General features: G+C 34.4%; 3 protein-coding genes across 5 annotated transcripts; all 3 read left to right on the forward strand.

The window, feature by feature from the left end:
* Positions 1-3,067: 3,067 nt before the first annotated feature.
* On the forward strand, positions 3,068-6,351 carry LOC141835521 (glucomannan 4-beta-mannosyltransferase 2-like). The gene is made up of 5 exons (XM_074722931.1): positions 3,068-3,382; positions 3,463-3,561; positions 3,790-4,042; positions 5,995-6,105; positions 6,188-6,351. The coding sequence occupies exons 1-5, from the start codon at positions 3,068-3,070 to the stop codon at positions 6,349-6,351; spliced, it is 942 nt and encodes a 313-aa protein (XP_074579032.1).
* Positions 6,352-8,741: 2,390 nt separating this feature from the next.
* Positions 8,742-16,682, forward strand: LOC141836695 (putative glucomannan 4-beta-mannosyltransferase 9). 3 transcript variants are annotated; one of them, XM_074724205.1, is made up of 9 exons: positions 8,742-9,056; positions 9,137-9,235; positions 9,464-9,716; positions 11,685-11,795; positions 11,877-12,013; positions 15,361-15,474; positions 15,554-15,753; positions 15,958-16,158; positions 16,228-16,682. In XM_074724205.1, exons 1-9 carry the CDS (start codon positions 8,742-8,744, stop codon positions 16,400-16,402), a joined length of 1,605 nt encoding a protein of 534 aa, XP_074580306.1. In that variant the 3' UTR covers positions 16,403-16,682. The 3 variants fall into 3 exon arrangements, with proteins under 3 accessions (XP_074580306.1, XP_074580308.1, XP_074580307.1); XM_074724207.1 differs by having other exon boundaries at positions 15,958-16,155; positions 16,240-16,682; XM_074724206.1 differs by having other exon boundaries at positions 15,958-16,149; positions 16,240-16,682.
* A 2,650-nt stretch (positions 16,683-19,332) lies between these two features.
* LOC141836696 (putative aldo-keto reductase 2) lies at positions 19,333-20,674 on the forward strand. The gene is made up of 4 exons (XM_074724208.1): positions 19,333-19,611; positions 19,685-19,888; positions 19,963-20,135; positions 20,205-20,674. The coding sequence occupies exons 1-4, from the start codon at positions 19,378-19,380 to the stop codon at positions 20,647-20,649; spliced, it is 1,056 nt and encodes a 351-aa protein (XP_074580309.1). The 5' UTR covers positions 19,333-19,377; the 3' UTR covers positions 20,650-20,674.
* Positions 20,675-24,516: the final 3,842 nt, after the last annotated feature.

Genomic DNA, 24,516 nt, shown 5'->3' on the forward strand with positions numbered 1-24,516 from the left:
ATAATTCATAAGATAAATATTTCTTAATATACAAAATACAGAGATTCAAGACATCTTCCTTAAATTAGGTTCACTGCATATATGATTAATTATTTTCATATAGATAAATATTAATTGTATGCAAAATACACAGATTCATGACATCTTTCTTAAATTAGGTTCACTGCATATATAATTTATTATTTTCATAATAAAAGATTTGATTGAAACTAAAGAGTTGAGTGTAGCTATATTAGGTCCCCAAAAATTAGGTTCCTTAAATTGTTTCCGTATAGATAAATATTAATTGTATGAAAGATTTTTGCAGTCCTCGATGGATGTAAGTTTGTTTCCATATAGTTAAATATGTCTATAATTAATGTTTAGGCGGAAAATTTTTGGACAGACAACTCTGTTTTTATATATATATAGATTCAGCTATGCCCAAAAGTAAAATTATAGTGGATAAACTTTTTATAGTAATCGATCAAGAGGCATGCTTTTGCCCGAGGGTAAAATTATAGTGACCGACCCAAAGGCGTACTCAATCATGTAGGAGTGTGTGTTGATTATTAAGGGGGTGTGTTGATTGCGAAGAGCAAGAAATAAATGTAGACAACGACGGGTAGAAAAAGTAAAAGATACTTCATGCGTGCATTAGAAGACTATCCAAATTTATTTAGTTGATTATCAAAAATAATAACTTGGTTATAATTCACAACGATGATAGAAAAGTTTTTTAATTGACATCAAATATCTAAATAAAAATAAATAATAAAAATTGACGTAATATTATGTAATCTACAAATATAACCTCCAATTTCACTCTATAGACTACTAATTCGTTGGATAAATCACAACTATAAAATGAACTATAAAAGGCGAAGAAACTTCAAATAGATAATTGCTTCTGTTGATATAATGTATAAGTAAACACTGAGAGTTAAACCTTTATCGAAACAAATAGCGCCTTGATGATTTTAAACTTTAGAAATCATCAGAAGCATTAATGAAGTAGTATATTCAATATATCTCTTAAGATCATCATACATCCAGCTCTTTGGACTGATTTATCTTAGGGATGATCGATCCCGTCTATAGAAATTTTTCATCGATCACTAAAATAAAATAGAAAACACTTGTAATGAGCGACTTAGCAGTCCAACAATTTCAACAATTTTAGATCTCCTTGCGCTTCTACATGAAGCAAAGGGCTGAATCTAGACAAAGTTGAGGCAATGCTCTCCTCCGTTGTGGTCAATTGTAGTTTCTCGATTTACCTCATCATAGATGGTTGCGGGATTGACTATGTGAAACCGTTAGAGTGACGAATTCTACCTTTTTACTAAAGTGAATTAGCTTTAATAACTATTTTAGTTAGACACCATTTGATTAAAACTTCCTTAATCAGTTAAAATACAAAAACAACGATAACTTTAACTCCCATGGACACCTGCTTTTTAAAAATAATTTTAATAACAGGTGCATGAGGAAGTTGGCATTGATAAGTCTTATAGTAAAAATAATAACACTCATCTCAAACGTCTTTCAATATCGATCCTACAACAATTTAAATGAAGGTAAATCATAATAACCAAAAGATTTACGAGAGAAATTTATTCTCTAAAAGATTATTCCCTTAAGGATTCGACTGTTGCTCTTTTGTGATAATTTACAACTTGAATATCCAACTCAATTATATCCCCTAAACGATTATCTAATTTGACCGATCATTGACTTTGGTTTTTAACATTTCTAGTCGGGGGACCGATTCCTAACCTCCCCTCAAGCAAAATTCACCTTTAATTACGTTGTTTAAACGATCGTATATTTTTAAATTTTTATGGATTTTTTTTTTAAATTTATTCAAACTTTAGAAAAGTGTTAAAGGGATCATATTCCTTTTAAAGTTAAAGTGAATTAAAATTTAATCTTCATTATAATTTTATTCGACCTTTTATTAAAATACAATTATGTGATATCTACGTGGCATTTTGCCATGTTATATATATTACCAAAACTTATACATGAATGCCATGATAATATTTTCCCATCGCTTTAGTAAAAGGTGAAATTTGTCACCCCAGCAGCTCCACAAGATCGGTCTCATGATCATTTGTAAAAAGATAAATCAGAAAATTACAATTAACTACTACAGAGAAGACATTGTCTCGGTTTCGTTTAAATTTAAATATTGTCCACTTTAATAAATCTATGACATAGTAATCAACTCAAACATGCCAAAATTAATATCTTCCCCTTCAATTTTATTACTATAGAGAAAATTTGATGGCACGATTTAAGCGCCAACAAAAAGTCTATATTTATAATTTTTTTACTGCCAAAATTTCAACAAATTCTAAGGAAAAATCTAAGCGACTGATTAATTAAATATTTATGGATAATACATTGTAAATTAATTTTTCTGAATTAAAAAAATACATAATGAGTCGTCCGTAACAAAGTACTTAACTCTAATATCGAAAACAATTAGTACTGAAATCGAAAATACCGATAGAGATGGAGTTACTACTAGTTACTGGTTACAACAGTGTACTGTCTCGAGTAAGTAAGCAGGTAAACCAAAAATAGTACTCATTTTCCTTTTTTAAAAAACTCCCTATATAATTAGTTTTTTCCTTGGCGACGGGGCGTTTATTTAAAGGCGATGCTCAGAACCCTCGTGGCCATGCCCGGGTTTCTCTCCCTCCCTCCATCTCCTGCTCCACTCTTCCCTCCCTCCGCCGCCGATCCCTGAGCTCACATTGCCCCCGGAGGAGGACGAGAGGGAGGAACAAGGCGGTGATTCGACTGGGCAACCAGTTTTCTTCTCTCTCTCTCTTTTTTCCATTGTAGTTGGCTGGATCTGGTGAGCTTTGCTTCCTCTTCTGCTTGCTCTGTTGGTTTTGGTGGGTTTGGGGGGAGAAAAGAGGCGTTGTTGTTGTTTTTCATTGCCAGTACGTGGAGCAGGTGATTGAGAGTGCGTGAGAATTTTTCACCTGCACAACGTCTTTGTGCTCCCTATCCGATCCCTCTGTTACATTTGTGATTTTTGGAGCTCTTGTTTGACGTCTGCTTCCGGGAGGAAATGGATAGGGTTTCCTCGGCGGCGATGTTTCCAGGGGCGATCCAGGCGAGGGAGCAGATGGGATTGGTATGGCAGCAGGTGAAGGCGCCGGTGATTGTGCCGCTTCTGCAGCTGGCGGTGTACCTCTGCCTGGCTCTGTCGGTGCTGCTCTTCGTCGAGAAGGTCTACATGGCCATCGTGATCACCGGCGTCCGGCTCCTTGGCCGCCGCCCGGAATCGAGATACAAGTGGGAACCGATGGGCGACGATGCCGAGCTCGGCACCTCCGCCTACCCTATGGTGCTCATTCAGATCCCAATGTACAACGAGAAAGAGGTCCGCTGTCGATCGCATCAACAAGTCTCCGTTTGTTTACTTTCCTCGACGCGCGCGTTTCAAATTTATTGAATTTTCAGGTGTACCAGCTCTCGATCGGAGCGGCTTGCGGGCTCTCGTGGCCTTCGGACCGCATCATCATCCAGGTGCTCGACGATTCCACGGATGAATCCATCAAGGTAGCAGATCAAATCGATTCTTTGAATTTTCTCTTGATTTTTCTTAAATACACCCAAATCCCCCCAAAGAACTTTCTTCAAAACTCTCCTTCAAGAACACCTGAAGATAACTAAATGATTTTCTCACTCGATGTGCAATTTTGGGAGTTCCCTACAAAGATCACAACTTCGGCAATTGGAGTGGATTTGAAGTCTGAACTAATCATTGTTCTGTGGAGGAACTGGCAGGAGCTGGTGCAGATAGAGTGCCGGAAGTGGGCGAGCAAGGGAGTGAATATCAAATACGCGATCCGGGAAGACAGGGTGGGGTACAAGGCTGGCGCGCTCAAGCAGGGTCTCAAGCACCACTACGTGAAGGATTGCGAGTATGTCACCATCTTCGACGCCGACTTCCAGCCGGAGCCCGACTTCCTCCTCCGAACCATCCCCTTCCTCATCCACAACCCTCAGATCGCCCTCGTCCAAGGCCGCTGGACCTTCGGTACGCTACACGCCCAATGCTCTCTTTTCTTCTCTTTACTCATCTTCCTTTTCCAAAAATAAAAACATTACTAGCACTAGTAAAATCTTCAAAATACATATAATGGTGACAGCTAGTGAGCTAGATAAAGACGAAACGCATTTATGAACTGAAATTTACAGTAGATAAATTATTATAGATTTTGTTTGTCTCTTTTTCTTGTTTCTGTAGAAATTAATAGATTGGATGGTTGAGGGCATACGTTGTTTAAATGTTATTTATGCTTAAGGACCTCTGCAATCTAGAGGATGACTCATGAGTGTCCAGGACCACCATTTATGCGTAATTATGATTCACATAGTTGCAATAGACAACCGTACAAACACAGGATCTAACTTTATAGTAGATCATGAGTTCCACATTATAGAGTGTGTTTATTCAAACTATTCATCTTCTTTATTTTAACTTCATGTTGCTGGATGCTAGCCATGTCAAGCCCCCATCATCACTATCATTGTCATATAATCTAAACCTCTTAATCCAAATGGTTATGATTACATAAGCCCACACCTCATTCTGATTTTTGAAATAAAAAAACCAAGAATTTGGTTTTGATTTTGGACTTTCTATTAGTTTAATATTCTTTTGTTCACTTGGTCAGAATCTTGAGCTTTTATCTAAGGAAGATCCCTAATGTTGGAAAATACCCAAATGGCATTTTTTGGAGTCAAAATATTTTCTAGTGTTCATGAAACAATTTGAATTATATTTTATTAAATTATTTTGTGAAATAAGTTGATGGAATAAATTGCTAAATTGAATTTGTTTTGTTTCATAAAACCCATTAAACTCAATAAGTGTTTGTTTTTAGTATTATTATTATTATAAAAATGAATTATTAAAAAAAAAACAAGAACATTTTATCAAATTGATGAACTGAAATATTTTACCTTTTTAAAAATAATAATAATAATAAATGTTCATTAAATTTATAAGTACATTTCTTAAATTTTAAAAAATAGGTAAATATAGTTAATCTTTTCTTCACCAAGTTGTTTGGTGAAATAATTTGATAGAGTAAATTAGAAACATATTTGATTAACTCAATCATTTTAAAAACTAAAGAGTAGGTTTATCTAGGGTATATATTTTGATTCAGAACATTGAGAACAACTTGATTTAAATATTTTAGATCAGTGTGGTTGACTTGAATTTTTTTCAATATTAGAGATATTGATATAATTTTTCCCAAGATATTTAGATAATTACTTGTGATTATCACACTTGTCCAAAATAGACAGAGATTTAATGAAACGTGTACGCATCAACTCTGTGAAATGCCAGTGAATGATTACAACTCCCAGAGCACATGTAAACTTGCAGTACCTGATCTGGAACATAAGATTAGATCAAATGAATTACACTTGACAGTGAGGATCGGAACAACTACAGTAAGATTATTTTGGAAGGAAGGTAGAAGATCCTAGTGCTGTCATGTACTGGCACACCACATGTCTGGCATGAGGAGCTCGTGATTATAAATAAATTCCTCTTGTTGTTTTCTCTCACATAATTATATGTTTGCAAGTGTGAGAGAGTGAAGAAAAAAAAAGTAAACAAAAAAAAACACTTATTACAATGAGATTAAAGAAGAAAAAGGTCCAACAAGTCTTATCACTTTGGTACTACCGATCTCTTTTACCATCACTGTTCTTGCTGCTTTTCCCATGTGCAATTATCTCACTTGCATCCCATCTAACTGTTTGTCTCCACATCCATTTTTTTTTCATGTCCACCGACACTGCAATTTACTCTATTCTTAATTTGCTGTTTCTTATTTATCTTATCTAGTCTGCGCAAGCAAGGTATCTTGTCGGCTCGAATGATGAATCATATTTGTCCAAAAAGCCAGTTAAATAATTTTTGGGAGTTGTTTTTTGCTTCCATCCTTGAATGCAATGGATTGACTGCAGTGAATGCGGACGAAAATATGATGACAAGGATGCAGGAGATGTCTTTGGACTATCACTTCTTTGTAGAGCAGCAAGTGGGATCCTCCACCTGTGCCTTCTTCGGCTTCAATGGTTAGTTCGAAATGCACCTCAGAAGTATTTAACCAGTGAAATAAGCTAGGAGATTATGCTAATGAATGGATGCTTGTCAAAGGAACTGCTGGGGTGTGGCGGATTTCAGCCATCAATGAGGCTGGAGGTTGGAAGGATAGGACCACTGTGGAGGACATGGATTTGTCTGTTCGTGCAAGCCTCAAGGGCTGGAAATATATCTTCCTCAAAGATCTCGAGGTACGTACACAGAAGTTTCAAAATTAGTTCAACAAAACTGTGAATAAAAAAAGTGAAGATATCCTTTCTTAAATAAAAGAGATTATTGTTAGAAATTGATTTTTTTTAACGAATTGATTGAATTAAAATATTGGCGGTCTATTTTATAAATATACCATCATAAATTAATATTTTAGGTAAATGAAAAATTAATATTTAAGACTATTTAAGTGAAAAAAATGGTTCATTTTGATGGATGAAGGCATTTGGCTTGTACACGAGTATGGTCTATGGATACAAATGCATAAACGCTAATTTGAATATGTAGAAAATGTCATACCTTAGCGTGCGTTTGGTTCAAGTTATCATATATAATCTTGGTTATGTGATTATTTAGTGATCACATAATCAAGATTATAGGGAATAAAACATAACCTAATATTATTTAGTTCAATCTTAGGTAATGCAATAAAAACTTATTTATTTAACTATTTTAGTGTATAATTTAATTTAACATTTTACTATATTACTCTTGGTTTAATCCTAAGATGACAATATTATATGCTTGTCAAAATTAAAAAATCTAATATTTTACTGCTTTATACATACGTTGTAATATATCGAATAATAATATAATAATTAATAAGTTTGATGAGAGTGAAAATAAAATATATATTATTATTATTATTAATAGTGATATATATAAATAAATAAATTCGGATAATATTTTAGAATTTTAAAATATTTTTAGGATAGTTTTGTTGGGCTTTAGACTAGATCTATTTAGTTTATTTCAACTATAACTAAGAGTTGATTGATTTAATTGACCAAAGTTTTAATAAAAAACTCAAGTTAAAAAAAATCCCTCGTGCACAAGATCGTGCGCCCACTGCCGCTACTGCTGTATAGTGATCATGTGCTCGCTACCACCTTCGGTTGTCCGCCCCTCACTTGTTGGTCGTTCTATTCATGAGACTGGTGAGTTGCTTGCCACCTCCAACTCTCGGTGAGCCTTTCGCACGAAGGAACGACCAGGGGCGGAGCTACAGGGGGGGGGGCGCCTGGGGGCAGTCGCCCCCCCTGCCCCCCTGACAAAAGTGTTGAAGGGATCATATTCCTTTTAAAGTTAAAGTGTATTAAAATTTAATCTTCAATATACTTTTATTCAATCTTTTATTAAAATACAATGATGTGATATCTACGTGGCATTTTACCATGTTATTTTACCAAAACTTATACATGTTATTTTATCACTATAGAGAGAATATCGATAGTAAATATATTCAATTACAAATTCTAATAATTTTAATTGAATTAAGAATGCAATCTTATTAGTTTAGTTGAATAGAACGAGAGTACTAAATTATTTTGATTAATAAAAAATTAATTAGATCAAATTTAATTTATTAAAGGTTAATCTAATTGAGTTCTTCGATTACATCTTTTTGGTGGTTAGAGCGCGCACTCGGATAAATTATAGTAGTTATAATTTTTTTAAAAAAATTATAATAAAAATAAAAAATATTAAATTAATATTCAAACGATCAATTTATAGTCAGATATTTGAATTATATAAAATGATCAAATTTTCTCATTTTGGCTTTCAATTCAAAGATGTATTTATTAATTATAAATTATTTCATGGCACGATTTAAGCGCCAAAAAAAAGTCTAAATTTATAATTTTTTTTACTGCCAAAATTTCAACAAATTCTAAGGAAAATCTAAGCGACTGATTAATTAAATATTTATGGATAATACATTGTAAATTATTTTTTCTGAATTAAAAAAATACATAATGAGTTGTCCCTAACAAAGTACTTAACTCTAATATCGAAAACAATTAGTACTGAAATGTAAAAAACCGATAGAGATGGAGTTACTACTAGTTACTGGTTACAACAGTGTACTGTCTCGAGTAAGTAAGCAGGTAAACCAAAAATAGTACTCATTTTCCTTTTTTAAAAAACTCCCTATATAATTAGTTTTTTCCTTGGCGACGGGGCGTTTATTTAAAGGCGATGCTCAGAACCCTCGTGGCCATGCCCGGGTTTCTCTCCCTCCCTCCATCTCCTGCTCCACTCTTCCCTCCCTCCGCCGCCGATCCCTGAGCTCACATTGCCCCCGGAGGAGGACGAGAGGGAGGAACAAGGCGGTGATTCGACTGGGCAACCAGTTTTCTTCTCTCTCTCTTTTTTCCATTGTAGTTGGCTGGATCTGGTGAGCTTTGCTTCCTCTTCTGCTTGCTCTGTTGGTTTTGGTGGGTTTGGGGGGAGAAAAGAGGCGTTGTTGTTGTTGTTCATTGCCAGTGCGTGGAGCAGGTGATTGAGAGTGCGTGAGAATTTTTCACCTGCACAACGTCTTTGTGCTCCCTATCCGATCCCTCTGTTACATTTGTGATTTTTGGAGCTCTTGTTTGACGTCTGCTTCCGGGAGGAAATGGATAGGGTTTCCTCGGCGGCGATGTTTCCAGGGGCGATCCAGGCGAGGGAGCAGATGGGGTTGGTGTGGCAGCAGGTGAAGGCGCCGGTGATTGTGCCGCTTCTGCAGCTGGCGGTGTACCTCTGCCTGGCTCTGTCGGTGCTGCTCTTCGTCGAGAAGGTCTACATGGCCATCGTGATCACCGGCGTCCGGCTCCTTGGCCGCCGCCCGGAATCGAGATACAAGTGGGAACCGATGGGCGACGATGCCGAGCTCGGCACGTCCGCCTACCCCATGGTGCTCATCCAGATCCCAATGTACAACGAGAAAGAGGTCCGCTGTCGATCGCATCAACAAGTCTCCGTTTGCTTACTTTCCTCGACGCGCGCGTTTCAAATTTATTGAATTTTCAGGTGTACCAGCTCTCTATCGGAGCCGCTTGCGGGCTCTCGTGGCCTTCGGACCGCATCATCATCCAGGTGCTCGACGATTCCACGGATGAATCCATCAAGGTAGCAGATCTAATCGATTCTTTGAATTTTCTCTTGATTTTTCTTAAATATACCCAAATCCCCCCAAAGAACTTTTTTCAAAACTCTCCTTCAATACTCCCTGAAGATAACTAAATGATTTTCTCACTCGATGTGCAATTTTGGGAGTTCCCTACAAAGATCACAGCTGTGGCAATTGGAGTGGATTTGAAGTCTGAACTAATCATTGTTCCGTGGAGGAAATGGCAGGAGCTGGTGCAGATAGAGTGCCGGAAGTGGGCGAGCAAGGGAGTGAATATCAAATACGCGATCCGGGAAGACAGGGTGGGGTACAAGGCTGGCGCGCTCAAGCAGGGTCTCAAGCACCACTACGTGAAGGATTGCGAGTATGTCACCATCTTCGACGCCGACTTCCAGCCGGAGCCCGACTTCCTCCTCCGAACCATCCCCTTCCTCATCCACAACCCTCAGATCGCCCTCGTCCAAGGCCGCTGGACCTTCGGTACACTACACGCCCAATGCTCTCTTTTCTTCTCTTTACTTATCTTCCTTTTCCAAAAATAAAAAACATTGCTAGCACTAGTAAAATCTTCAAAATACATATAATGGTGACAGCTAGTGAGCTAGATAAAAACGAAACGCATTTATGAACTGAAATTTACAGTAGATAAATTATATTATAGATTTTGTTTGTCTCTTTTTCTTGTTTCTGTAGAAATTAATAGATTGGATGGTTGAGGGCATACGTTGTTTAAATGTTATTTATGCTTAAGGACCTCTGCAATCTAGATGATGACTCATGAGTGTCCAGGACCACCATTTATGCGTAATTATGATTCACATAGTTGCAATAGACAACCGTACAAACACAGGATCTAACTTTATAGTAGATCATGAGTTCCACATTATAGAGTGTGTTTATTCAAACTATTCATCTTCTTTATTTTAACTTCATGTTGATGGATACTAGCCATGTCAAGCCCCCATCATCAATATCATTGTCATATAATCTAAAACTCTTAATCCAAATGGTTATGATTACATAAGCCCACACTCATTCTGATTTTTGAAATAAAAAAACCAAGAATTTTGTTCTGATTTTGGACTTTCGATTATTTTAATATTCTTTTGTTCACTTGTTCAGATTCTTGAGCTTGTATCTAAAGAAGATCCCAATTAAACTTTAGGAGACAAGTGTTCATTAAATTTTATAAGAAATTATTTTTAAAAATCATTAGAAAGATAAAATCAATTAAATATATTTTATTAAATTATTTTGTGAAATAAGTTGATGGAATAAAATTTGCTAAATTGAATTTGTTTTGTTTCATAAAACCCATTAGATTCAATAGGTGTTTGTTTTTAGTATTATTATTATTATAAAAATGAATTATTTGAAAAAACAAGAACATTTCATTTTATCAAATTGATGAACTGAAATAATTTACCTTTTTAAAAATAATAATAATAAATGCTCATTTAATTTATAAGTACATTTCTTAAATTTTAAAAAATAGGTAAACATAGTTAATCTTTTCTTCACTAAGTTGTTTGCTGAAATAATTTGATAGAGTAAATTAAATTAGAAACATATTTGATTAACTTTATCATTTTAAAAACTAAAGAGTAGGTTTATCTAAGGGTATTTATTTTGATTCAGAACAACTTGATTTAAATATTTTAGATCAGTGTGGTTTGACTTGAATTTTTTTCAATATTAGAGATATTGAGATAATTTTTTCCAAGATATTTAGATAATTATTTGTGATTATCACACTTGTCCAAATAGACATAGATTTCATGAAACGTGTACGCATCTTCTCTGTGAAATGCCAGTGAATGATTACAACTCCCAGAGCACATGTAAACTTGCAGTCCCTGATCTGGAACATAAGATTAGATCAAATGAATTACACTTTGACAGTGAGGATCGGAACAACTACAGTTAGATTATTTTGGAAGGAAAGTAGAAGATCCTAGTGCTGTCATGTACTGGCACACCACATGTCTGGCATGAGGAGCTCGTGATTATAAATAAATTCCTCTTGTTGTTTTCTCTCACATAATTATATGTTTGCAAGTGTGAGAGAGTGAAGAAAAAAAAAAGTAAACAAAAAAAAACACTTATTACAATGAGATTAAAGAAGAAAAAGGTCCAACAAGTCTTATCACTTTGGTACTACCGTTCTCTTTTACCATCACTGTTCTTGCTGCTTTTCCCATGTGCAATTATACTCACTTGCATCCCATCTAACTGTTTGTCTCCACATCCATTTTTTTTTTTCATGTCCACCGACACTGCAATTTACTCTATTCTTAATTTGTTGTTTCTTATTTATCTTATCTAGTCTGCACAAGCAAGGTATCTTGTCGGCTCGAATGATGAATCATATTTGTCCAAAAAGCCAGTTAAATAATTTTTGGGAGTTGTTTTTTGCTTCCATCCTTGAATGCAATGGATTGACTGCAGTGAATGCGGACGAAAATATGATGACAAGGATGCAGGAGATGTCTTTGGACTATCACTTCTTTGTAGAGCAGCAAGTGGGATCCTCCACCTGTGCCTTTTTCGGCTTCAATGGTTAGTTCGAATGCACCTCAGAAGTATTTAACCAGTGAAATAAGCTAGGAGATTATGCTAATGAATGGATGCTTGTCAAAGGAACTGCTGGGGTGTGGCGGATTTCAGCCATCAATGAGGCTGGAGGTTGGAAGGATAGGACCACTGTGGAGGACATGGATTTGTCTGTTCGTGCAAGCCTCAAGGGCTGGAAATATATCTTCCTCAAAGATCTCGAGGTACGTACACTAATTGAGATTAGTAATCATTCATGAGTCGAATCAGAAGTTTCAAAATTAGTTCAACAAAACTGTGAATAAAAAAAGTGAAGATATCCTTTCTTAAATAAAAGAGATTATTGTTAGGAATTGATTTTTTTTTATGAATTGATTGAATTAAAATATTGGCGGTCTATTTTATAAATATACCATCATAAATTAATATTTTAGGTAAATGAAAAATTAATATTTAAGACTATTTAAGTGACAAAAAAATGGTTAATTTTGATGGATGAAGGCATTGGCTTGTACACGAGTATGGTCTATGGACACAAATGCATAAACACTAATTTGAATATGCAGAAAATGTCATACCTTAGTATACGTTTGGTTTAAGTTATCATGCATAACTTGGTTATGTGGTTACTTAGTGATCACATAACCAAGATTATAGGGAATAAAACACAATCTAAATCTTAGGTAATGCAATAAAAAATTTTTGTTTGACTATTTTAGTGTATAATTTAGTTTAACATTTTACTGTATTACCCTTGGTTCAACCCTAATCATGACAATATTGTATGCTTGTCCAAATTAAAAAATCTAACATTTTACTGTTTTATACACACGTTGCAATATATTGAACAATAATATAATAATTAATAAGTTTGATGGGAGTGAGAATAAAATATATATTATTATTATTAATGGTGATATATATAAATAAATAAATTCGGATAATATTTTAGAATATTTTTAGGATAATTTTGTTGGACTTTAGACTAGATCTATTTAGTTTATTTCAACTATAACTAAGAGGTGATTGATTTAATTAACCAAAGTTTTATTAAAAAACCTAAGTAAAAAAAAAGTCCCTCACGCACAAGATCGTGTGCCCACTGCCGCTACTGTTGTGTCGTGATCGTATGCTCACTACCACCTCCGTTCATCCGCCCCTCACTTGTTGGTCGTTCTATTCATGAGATTGGTGAGCCGCTTACCACCTCCGTCTCGGTGAGCCTTTCGCACGAAGGAACGATGTCAATCCTCACTGCTCGTGCTCGACGATTGACCTCCGGCAAGCCTTTTGCATGAAGGAACGGCAGCAATGCCGAGCCGACACCGCCCTCACTTCTTGTGCTCGATGATTGGCCCCTGGTGAGCCTTTCGCATGAAGGAACGACCAATGGCGGAGCTAGGAATGTTATAGCCTCCGGGCTAATCACATTCAATCTCCCCGATGTTTGCTGATGTGGTACCTTCCTTTATTACCTATATTTTTCATTTTTTAATAATAAATTTAAAGAACACCTCTGGTTTTTAAAAAAAATCCATTCGTGCTCGACGATTGACCTCCGTGAGCCTTTTAAAGCCCGAGTGGAATTGTATTTGGCTCCGCCCGTGGGAACGACGGCGACATCGAGTTGGCACCACCCTCGCTACTTGCGCTCGACGACCAACCACGGCTAGATTCTCGTTAACCCTGGAATCAAGGAAAATCTAACACTGTCGAGGTAATCACATTCCATGTTATATACCCCTTTTGTTGATGTTTGCTGATGTGGTGGACATCCTTGATTACTTAGGAATCATTTTACCTAAACCAAATAGGGTTAAATAATATAACTTTGATGGATAACCAAGGTTATCAACAATAATCTTGAACCAAATGCACCCTTATTAGGGATAACCTTTCAACCCTATGAAAGAGCCCCTACTTCTCTTGCTCAAATTACTAAAGGTTGAAGCTTTAAACTTGATTTCTCCTCTTCCTCACCTCTCCTCTCTCCTCTCTCCTCTCTCCTCTCTCAGAGTCTTAAGGTTTCAAAAGTTAAGATTTGAAGTTTAAAATGCTTTTATTTTGAATTGAATGTTGATGTATCTTGGAAGATGATTGCTGAGGAATCATAAGCACCTGGGGTAATATCACCTTAAATAGAAAGGGTCCAAATCTTATCTCAACCACTCTTGTCTTGACCTTACTACTTACTTGAGAGGGTCCGTTGATATCATCGAGAGGTGACTTGACGACCGATGATATTTAGTCAGTGTTGATGATACTCGTCATAATCCCATATTTCAAATAGATCGTGTTACTAGAACTTTTATATTACGTCATAATCCCTATAAAATAAGGCATTATGTATGAAAAAAATGATTGAAGGAGGATTATTTCTCTCCAAATTATTTTGTTTTATATGGTAATCACCGATCTTTCTCTAATCCTCTCAAGAGCTAGTAGGAGAGGTTACAACCTCCCCTCTCTACTGTAACCTATCATTCTTCATTCTAGCTTTCCTCTCTTCCAACTTCTTCACCCTTTAGATCATTGTTCCTAGACACCACCTCACCAAAGTTGAGATCCTCTTAAATTAGATACTCATTGACCATCGCTCCCTTAGATCTCTCCAATCCAACTAACTCCTCTATGCTCTTACATCTTGATTCCCATATTTCATTAATAAGTTCTAGTAACATGCTATGTTGGTCACAATAGCCACAAACAAGGTTATCAAACTCGCGATTCCAGTGTCGACTCAGTTAGGGGTGCACAAACTCGTATCGTAAATTCGTATCGTAAACTCGTACGAGTTTACAGATAATCCAAAAAAGAGTTATAAAATATCAAATAATATATATTTGATCATAACTTCATAAGAACAATCACTATTTCACATATCTAATAAAAAAGCATAAACATAGTTATCAACAACATGTTTTCACATATAAAAAAAGACTAAACATGAAAATTTAACATGAAAAGATATGAAATTTTCAAAATTTATGTTTCAACATCAAATTACAAAATGACAAATTTAAAATTTCATACAAAATAGTCCAATAGATACACCAAATAAGCTTCCATTGTCCAAATTTGATAAAAGGAAACATTAAACAAAGATTTCCTTTGTTTATCGAGTTTACTGAGTTTGACCGAGTTGACTCGCGAGTTTACCGAGTTGACTCGCCAGTTTACGAGTTTACAAGGGGGGTCCGATTTTAAGCTGATTCAACACGGAATTGAAATAATAGTTCGTAAACTCGCCGAGTTGACTCGCGATTTTGACAACCTTGGCCACAAATATAAAGTTATATTGTCATATCTCTCAAGTTGAAGAATCTTGTTAGCCGCACCATTCATCCTATTATTTTGGCCACGAAACACATTATCATCTATGGGTAATGTGGGTCGTCCTATCTAGCGTCAAGGATAAACTGAAAACCTTAAACATGTAGATTTCCCACTATGCCAAAGTATACATATGAACTTGGGTTAGCAATATGCACTGTTCATAAATAAAATAGTGTTGAAGAAATTTGATGAAGTTCTTAATTCATTTCATGCTTCTTATTCTATATGTGTTCAGGTCAAAAGTGAACTACCAAGTACTTTCAAGGCCTTCCGACATCAGCAACACAGATGGTCTTGTGGCCCCGCAAATTTGTTCAGGAAAATGGTGACGGAGATCTCCAAAAACAAGGTTAGTCACATTAAGATATTATATTCCTTTTAACATAAAAATTTATACATCTGATGAAAACTTTTCTCTGTAAATACAGAAAGTGACGATCTGGACAAAAATATATGTTATATACAGTTTTTTCTTCATCAGAAAGATTGTAGGTCATATTGTGACCTTCATATTTTACTGCATCGTAATCCCGATGACAGTCTTTGTTCCTGAAGTACAAATACCAAAGTGGGGTTTAGTGTACATTCCCTCAGTCATTACACTGCTGAATTCAGTTGGGACACCAAGGTATGAGAACTATAAACAATCTTTAACTTCAGATTTGCTTATTTGCCAATGCCAACCCTACTTATTTGTTTAACGATGGATCAAACAATGAATGTCTAGTTTTGTTATTTTGGCAATGTCTTCCCAGTTCAACTTTTATGTTTGATGAATGATGGCAAAACTTCCAAATCCACAAATGACAACACAATCTATCTTGTTCTGTAGGTCTTTTCACTTGCTGATGTTCTGGGTCCTTTTTGAGAATGTCATGTCTCTGCATAGAACAAAAGCAACCTTAAGTGGCCTCTTGGAAGCAGGGGGGAGGGTCAACGAGTGGGTGGTCACTGAGAAGCTAGGAGACATTATGAAGACAAAATCTAAAGGAGCTAGGAAGCCAAGACTAAGACTTGGTGACAGGTATTCGCAATTCATCTATTACATTTAGAAATACGCACTTAAGGAAATAATATCAGATTGAAATGCTCCTTTTCCTGTCCTGAAAAATAGGTTACATCTGATGGAGCTCTTTACTGGAGTCTACCTCTTCTTCTGTGGGTGCTACGATCTTTCCTACGGGAAGAACCATTACTACATCTACCTTTATCTTCAAGCAATCACTTTCGCAATCGTTGGATTTGGTTATGTGGGCACTTTTGTGCCACAATCCTAAGGTCGATATACTGCCGACTGCATTCATACCTTGTACCTGTGGAGACCATTCAAGAACAGCACCAAATCTCTTCATCAACGAAGGCAGACCTCTACCCAATGTGAGTCTAGAAGGCAGTCTTCTGATAGGATCCTTGTGTGAATAAGGATTGAGTAAATGGTCTAACAAAGTCTTCACAATGGAGCAACCTTGAGTATCCACATAGCAGTTAGAGGTCAGATTTAGCTTAGTGATGTGTGGAAGCCAGAACTTCTAGATCAATTATAATTATTAAATTTGTCTTTATATTCTTTTGCAGTGTTGTGCTAAAAAAGAAAAAAAAAAATTGAGTTGAGAAAGCAAGTCAAATTCTTATATGAACAATCTCTTGAAAAATAAAATTTCTTCCATTTTAAGAGATTGTTTGGTTACTATAATTTATTTTTTAAAACCCTTATGAGATTGACATTAAGGGGGTGTTTGGTTGGGGGTAATCTATAATTATCTTGGTTATCTGTCCAAAGTTATCGTTGATAACCTTGTTTGGTTCAAGTTATGATCGATTCCCAAGTAATATAACATTACCGCCACATCAGCAAATGAGTTATAACCCAGTTATGTGATTACCTTGGCAACCTAAGGTTTTCTACGATTCCGGAGGTTAACAAAAAATTTTCCATAATTACCCTCTGATTTTAAAATTGAATTAATTAAAATATACTACGAAATCTAATTAAAATCGAATTAATTAATTCAATAAATTTTAATTTAAATATTTATAAATTAAAAAAATAATTTATTTTAAAATTAAAAAAATAAAATTAATGAATTATATTTATTAATTTAATAAATTATTTTATTAAAATAATTATTTTAATGAATTATTTTATTAAAAATATATATTTTTTAAAATTTTAAAATATAAAATTAACAAATTATATTTATTAATTTAATAAATTATTTTATTAAAATAATTTTTTAAATAAATTATTTTATTTAAAAAATTATTTTAAATAAATTATTTTATTAAAATAAAATTATCATATTATATTTATTAATTTAACGAATTATTTTATTAAAATAATTATTTTGATAAATTATTTTATTAAAATAAATATAAATTTATTTTAAATTTAAAAATATAAAATTAAGGAATTATATTTATTAATTTAATGGATTATTTTATTAAAATAATTATTTTAATAAATTATTTTATTAAAATATATAAATTTATTTTAAATTTTAAAAATAAAATTAACAAATTATATTTATTATTTTAATATTTTTATTAAAATAATTATTTTTAATGAATTATTTTATTAAAATAAAATTATCAAATTATATTTATTAATTTAATGAATTATATTAAAATATAATTGAATGAAGGGTAATATAGTAAATATAAAACTGGTTATGTTTTATTCCCTCCAAATAAATAAAGTAAACCAAACAACATTAGGTTATGTTTTATGTCCCATAATCTTGGTTATGTGATTACCAGGTAATCCCATTACATCATAACTTGTGCGCCCTTTGAAATGATCATAGGTTATGTTTTATCATATCATGGGTATTTATGGATATAGTCAAACGCACCCTAAGGAGTTATTGATATTTAAGTATTGTGTGAATACCACATGAAAGCAAGTCAAATTCAGTTAGTCCTATGAATAATGGTTCTTGAAAAATAAAATCTCTTCCATTTGATGAGATTGTTTGGTTACTATAATTTATTTTTAAAATCGTTGTGAGATTGACATTAAGGAATTATCACATGAGTATTATATATATTGTGTGCACCCTTTATGATGTGTAAGATGTTATAAAATTTTTAATTTGAATTTATTTGATTATTTAAATTTTTTTATATTTTATATTTTATTTAATTAGTTAATAAGTTTGATATTATAAATTTATTTATTGATTTTTTTAAAATTTGATAAAAATTGATGAATAAAATTTATAATCTTTATTTATGAAGGATCAAAATTACTTATTTACTTTAATAAATTATTTTAATTTATTTATATTAATAAATATAAACAACTTTTTGTAAAATTAAATACTAAATTTGGTCTTAAATCAATTAATTTTTAACTATAATTAAACTGAAGCGTGATTTAAGTAATCAGAAAAGGGAAATAATATTTTTGGAGCAAATGAATTACTAAGAGATAAATTTATTAAAATGGATAAAGATCAAATTTTAATTAAATTAAAATAATAATTTTTTAATAATGATTAATTATAATTTTTTAAATAAAATTTTATATATAATTATAAAAATTATTAATTATTTAACAGCAGAAGGTGCATCTGGAAAATTCGTCGCCGTAATGGACTCTATTCCTCACGGCAACGGTCAACACCCTCTACGACCATCAGTCTCAATCAGTCTCATGGACTCAATCTTTGAAGGTGATCGATTTGATCTCACGAAAATTTTCCATTGACCAAAAGGATAAATTTCATGGACTCAATTTTACGACGGCCAATCAGATACCCAGCATCCTTTGATTGCGTTCCCTATTTAGAAGAAAATTCTTGCAAATACATCATAGTTGAGGATCGAACCGCGAGTCTCTAGGTCACAATCCGAATGTCTTACTGTTGCACTAGTGGGACACAACATAACACTTAAACTACTTACTTTCATGTTTTAAAAATAAATAAATAAATTTTAAATAATCAATCAAAATTAAGAATTTATCTAAACGAATAAATATAAATTAAATTTAAATAATTATTTTAATAATATTATTCATTTTAACTTCGATTGATTTGACTTGATCGACCTATTCCTTCGGTCAAACAAAGTGAACAAGTTCAGCGTGGGAACAGGAATTAAAGTAACATACGACAGACGGCGACAAGCAGCGACTTGGCCGGCGAGTCATCGTCGGATTCAGAACGCCGTTTGGCTCCCGCTATATAAACCCACGGACGCAGCAGCCACAGAGCACGGGCTCAGTTAGTTAGAGCGGAGATCGACGGAGATGGCAGCTAAAGCGGCAGCGGCGGCGGCGGTGGGGAGGATGAAGCTGGGCTCGCAGGGGCTGGAGGTCTCCCGCCAAGGCCTGGGCTGCATGGGCATGTCCGCCCTGTATGGCCCGCCCAAGCCCGAGCCCGACATGGTCGCCCTCATCCACCACGCCGTCGCCTCCGGCGTCACCTTCTTCGACTCCTCCGACGTCTACGGCCCCTTCACCAACGAGGCCCTCCTCGGCAAGGTAAGGACTTCTTTGGCTCTCTTCCTATTTAAGGAAAGATATTTATACATAATCGAAGGGCGATGCATGGCAGGCTTTTCAAGGGGGAGTGAGGAAGAAGGTGCAGGCGGCCACCAAGTTCGGCTACCACATCGTCGACGCGGCGAACTTCGAGATCCGCGGCGACCCAGTGTACGTGAGGGCGGCCTGCGAGGGCAGCTTGAAGAGGCTCGATATCGACTGCATCGATCTCTACTACCAACACCGAGTCGACATTCGAGTCCCCATCGAGGTCACGGTGAGTACTGATCAGTTGCAATAAAACTTCAAAAAACATAAAATCCAACTGCATGTTTCATCGTTGTCAATCAGATCGGAGAACTAAAAGCATTAGTCGAAGAAGGCAAAATCAAATACATCGGATTGTCCGAGGCGTCTGCTTCGACCATCAGGCGGGCGCATGCCGTTCATCCCATCACTGCAGTGCAGCTCGAGTGGTCTCTCTGGTCAAGAGACGTAGAACAAGATATAATTCCTACTTGCAGGTCAAAACCTTAAATAATTAACTTCATGTTCGAACTGAATTTTTCAATTGTTTTTGCTGAATTCTGCAGGGAACTTGGCATAGGAATCGTCGCCTACAGTCCTCTGGGAAGAGGCTTTTTCTCTTCGGGACCGAAAATACTGGAAACACTCACCGATTATGATTTTCGCAAGATGGTGCCTAGATTTCAGCCGGAGAACCTCGCTGAGAATGCAGTGATATTTGAGGGTGTGAGCGAAATGGCGAAGAGGAAGGGGTGTACCACTTCGCAACTGGCCTTGGCGTGGCTCCATCACCAGGGGCCTGATGTTTGCCCCATCCCCGGCACTACCAAGATCGAGAATTTGGATCAAAATATCGGAGCTCTGTCGGTGGAGCTCGCTCCGGAAGAAATGGCGGAGCTCGAGTCATTTGCAGCGCCGGATGCCGTGAAGGGCGATCGGTATCCGACCACCTCGGACACGTGGAGGGAATCGGAGACCCCTCCTTTGTCTTCCTGGAAGGGCGGCCGATGATGAACGCCACACATTATTTATTATTATTATTTTTATTATTATTATTATTATATTTAATTTGGTGAAGTGATGAAAGATCAATTTTATATAATAAGCAATCATCCTTATTTTAATAAGAGAATTGTCCTACTCAAAATTAACACAAAAATCTAATAAAAAATGTTAGTCTTAAATTAAAAAAATGGTTATATTTTTAATGGTTATTAACACTCATCATCATTGGTCATTTTTATTGCACTTGGTCTCTTTTCGAAATTTTGCTCCTATTTTCTCGAGCTTCAGACTCTAAGATTGAGCATCTATATGACTCTGAATTCAATTTCTGAGCACTAGAATTTAAGATCGAATATTATATGACTTCGAACTTGATTCTCGAGCACTTTTTATTTTTGAACTTGTCCCTAGCCCAATTTCTCCTGAGGCCCATGTACCCAGCCAGCCCACCTCTTGTAATTGTAAATTATTACATAGTATTAATACGTGTTCTCATTCTGTTTATAAAAGAGACTATCATCTTAAACCCTAATGAATTCTTAAATCTAAATACTTTTTTGATTTGAAACAAATCAGCTGCTCTGCTTAATTAAAACATCTGTCGTGACCAATTGTAGTTTCGAAATCAAGAAAAATATTCTTTTTGACTATTACAAAGTAGATATTGTTATAATGGATAAATTATAATTTTTTAATTTACTTCTTCATAAATGATCGTGAAATCGAATCCTTTTGACTACAGTGCCGAAGGAATTCCATATCTTGAAAGGATACCATTCTGCTGACTAGTCGTCTTCTTCTCCACAAAAGCATCATGAACAAACAAACAAACAAGACATGAAGAGATTCAACTCTTTTTTGCTTCCACTAAAACATCAACATCAACACTTGCATTTCTTGTCTTGTCCTGCATTTTGGAATCGAGTACTGGACCAAATTAAACAAGGCATATATGTATATGTATATATATATTCAGAATCTGAAATTTGAGAAATTGAAATGAGATGTTCAGTCATACCAAACACTTGATTGACAGACACTCTTCAGAGTCACAGTATCTTGATTTGATCCCACATCTCTTCTCAATCGATCGGATGAACTGAATCATGATTCCCTTCATATTTGTGAAGATTTGACGACGACGATTTTACGCAATGAAGGCCTGATCGATCTACCTAGTTCAGTTCATACTTGTCGAAGCTTCTTAATTTGTGGGAGCTTTTAGCAAGAAGATTGAGAGGCCTATCAACAATCAGTTGTTATTCTCTGGTACACTATTCCCATATTGTTATTTCATGTCACCTAGTTCCATCAATCAATTGTATAAATAAGTTTGCGTTGTAATTAATAACTATGAATTGTAATTGTTACGATAGTTATAGCAGTTATAGTTCATAGCTGCTAACATGAATATTATTGAACAAGACAAGTTTGTATTGTAGTAACTATGATTTTATAAATATTACAATATAAATGTTGTTGAATATATCAAATTCGCTTTGCATTGTATTTAATACATGATAATAAAATCAATTTAATACATGATAATAATATCAGATATTGTATTTGAGGGTAATCTTGTCATTTTACATGGATTACCGGTGGGATAGAGTAGGGTGTCCTTTTTATTAAAAATAAAAAAGCTTGTTCCTTTGATGATTCTGAAAATGAGATGATCCTCGAGGTTATGGTGCGATAGTAAAAAGTGAAACAGACTTACAGGTAATAAAGCTTCAAATCTCATTCATGACATATTACACATGTGGAGTTTAACACTTTATTTGGATGGGATAAGAGAATGTTCATTAACGGAAGCAAAAGGGAAGAGAAAGGGAGGGAAAGTAAAATATTTATGTTCTCCTTATTTGGAAGGGATGGAAGGTTCATTAACGTAATATGTTTGTTTGGGAGGAAGAGAAGGAGAATGAAGATTAAACACATAAAGTTATAAAAATATTCTCACTTCTTAAAAAAGACAACGTATATAGAGGACAGATGAAAAATTATAAAATTCTATCAATATTGTATGTAAAAGTTGAGATATAGAAGGTCCTAAAATAAATAACACATGCTTTTTAAATAAGCCTCTATCATTGGAGGAGGAGGAGAGGAGAAATGATTAGGGTTATCTGCTATCTCTGTTCTTTTGAGTTTTATCCTCGAAAAGATTTATAGTTAGGGTCGACGTCGACACTGATGTCATGAAATGCGAGCGGTTGGATACTAGGCGGTGACGACATGCGTTGTGTGAGGAGTGATGGAGCAAAAATGAGATATCTAAATAGATAAATTAATTTAAGAATTAATATTTTAAAATAGAGATAAAATTAGAATAAAATATTTTTGAGGTCTCTTTCTCTCTTATACTCTAAATCAGAATATAAGAAATTCTAATGATTCATGAGCATGAAAAAAAATAAAATTTATCTTTCTCTTTCCTTTACCTCCTTAACCCACTCCATCCCAACCAGATATTAATATTTTTCTTCTCCTTATTTACCCTTCCCATCCTTTATCTCACCTCCTCTCAAATAAAACATAAAAAATTATAATATTGAGCTAATCGGATTATTTGTGTTTTTAAATTTATGATAGAAAATTTTTGAGAGATAATCACATAGTTAGAGTTAGATATTTAAATTATTAAAAAAAATATCTTTTTAATTATTGCCCATATAAATAGCTTTTCTATTCTCCATTAGAAAATATGGCGCAATCGCTGCCACGACAGCCTCATTATTGTGGCCACTTTCTGGCCGCAATTTTATTTGCTTAAATCACTGCTGTCGTCGATGTTGTAAGAAAAGTCACGTGATTCATGTTGTTTTCTTAAGCAGAAAGTCAAAGTCAAAGGATTGACCTTTGGAAGTATCTATCTTCATCTTTGTTCTTAGCTAATATATCACTTTCTCTTCTATGACATTTTCTTTTTCTACTTTGGTTTTCTAGATTGCAGCTCCATAGCTTGTCCTACCAAGTTACATAAAACTTCGATAAAAAAAACTTGAAGACTTGAGAGGGCTAGCAAGCCGGATCAGTCGATCGATCGAGTGAGGACATTATTGCGGCGAATTAAGTTTCAAGTTAGTTACAAAAAGAAATTAAAGTCATTGGTTTGTCCATAGATTTTGCTTGCTTAAAATTCTATAGAATAAATTAAAGCCCGATCACTAAAAGTTTTAGTAATAATAATTTTATTACTAATTTAAAGATATTTAATGCGGATTAACTTATCCCTTTCTAATCATTGTCACTAATAATTCTCTCATCAATTGTTAAACATTTATTTGACATGTGTTGCTACTATGTTTACTAATTTTATATTGTCGATCGATCATTAACTTACCTTTTTAGATGCCAATTATTCTCCTGTAATATAAGTATATTTCTTCGATCGAATAAAAAAAACTTTAAGTTTTAAGTGATGATCGATTGGATTGATTTTTTATTTTAAAGGCAATAATATTATCTTCTTGAGATGCTTGTAATTTATTAGCAATCATTTCTAAGATATGATTCTCGATTCAAAAATGATGAGCACTCCTTCGGAACTTTAAAACTCGATCGGTAAAGAAAAGAAAATGATAAAAGTTCGAGAGGAGATATCACAACTTGAGTTCGAGTTGAGTTGAGAGGTAATGATGAAAAGATCATACTTTTCTATTAATAAGGGATAGAATCAATCAAGGGGATCAATTTGATACACTTAGTAGTGCTTGTGTCAAACTCAAATAATTCATAATATTTTTTAATTCTTTTGTTTTATGCCTAAAAATAAAATTCTTACTATAAAATTTAGATTTAATTAAAACAAATTATATTGGGATAAAAATTAAAAAGACATCTTTTTAATAGAATTATAAAAAAAATGTG

The sequence above is a fragment of the Curcuma longa genome, chromosome 10 (assembly GCF_044706935.1).
Source record: "Curcuma longa cultivar G26 ecotype Majalengka, Jawa Barat chromosome 10, ITB_CL_G26_1.1, whole genome shotgun sequence".
Classification (NCBI taxonomy): Eukaryota; Viridiplantae; Streptophyta; class Magnoliopsida; order Zingiberales; family Zingiberaceae; genus Curcuma; species Curcuma longa.

Coding starts and splice junctions, on each gene's coding strand:
- LOC141836696 (XM_074724208.1), top strand. CDS start 19,378: ATGGCAGCTAAAGCGGCAGCGGCGGCGGCGGTGGGGAGGATGAAGCTG. Junction 19,889..19,962: donor GAGTCCCCATCGAGGTCACG/GTGAGTACTGAT, acceptor GTTGTCAATCAG/ATCGGAGAACTAAAAGCATT. Junction 20,136..20,204: donor GATATAATTCCTACTTGCAG/GTCAAAACCTTA, acceptor TGAATTCTGCAG/GGAACTTGGCATAGGAATCG.
- LOC141836695 (XM_074724205.1), top strand. CDS start 8,742: ATGGATAGGGTTTCCTCGGCGGCGATGTTTCCAGGGGCGATCCAGGCG. Junction 9,057..9,136: donor CAATGTACAACGAGAAAGAG/GTCCGCTGTCGA, acceptor TTGAATTTTCAG/GTGTACCAGCTCTCTATCGG. Junction 12,014..15,360: donor TCTTCCTCAAAGATCTCGAG/GTACGTACACTA, acceptor ATATGTGTTCAG/GTCAAAAGTGAACTACCAAG.
- LOC141835521 (XM_074722931.1), top strand. CDS start 3,068: ATGGATAGGGTTTCCTCGGCGGCGATGTTTCCAGGGGCGATCCAGGCG. Junction 3,383..3,462: donor CAATGTACAACGAGAAAGAG/GTCCGCTGTCGA, acceptor TTGAATTTTCAG/GTGTACCAGCTCTCGATCGG. Junction 6,106..6,187: donor TGCCTTCTTCGGCTTCAATG/GTTAGTTCGAAA, acceptor TGCTTGTCAAAG/GAACTGCTGGGGTGTGGCGG.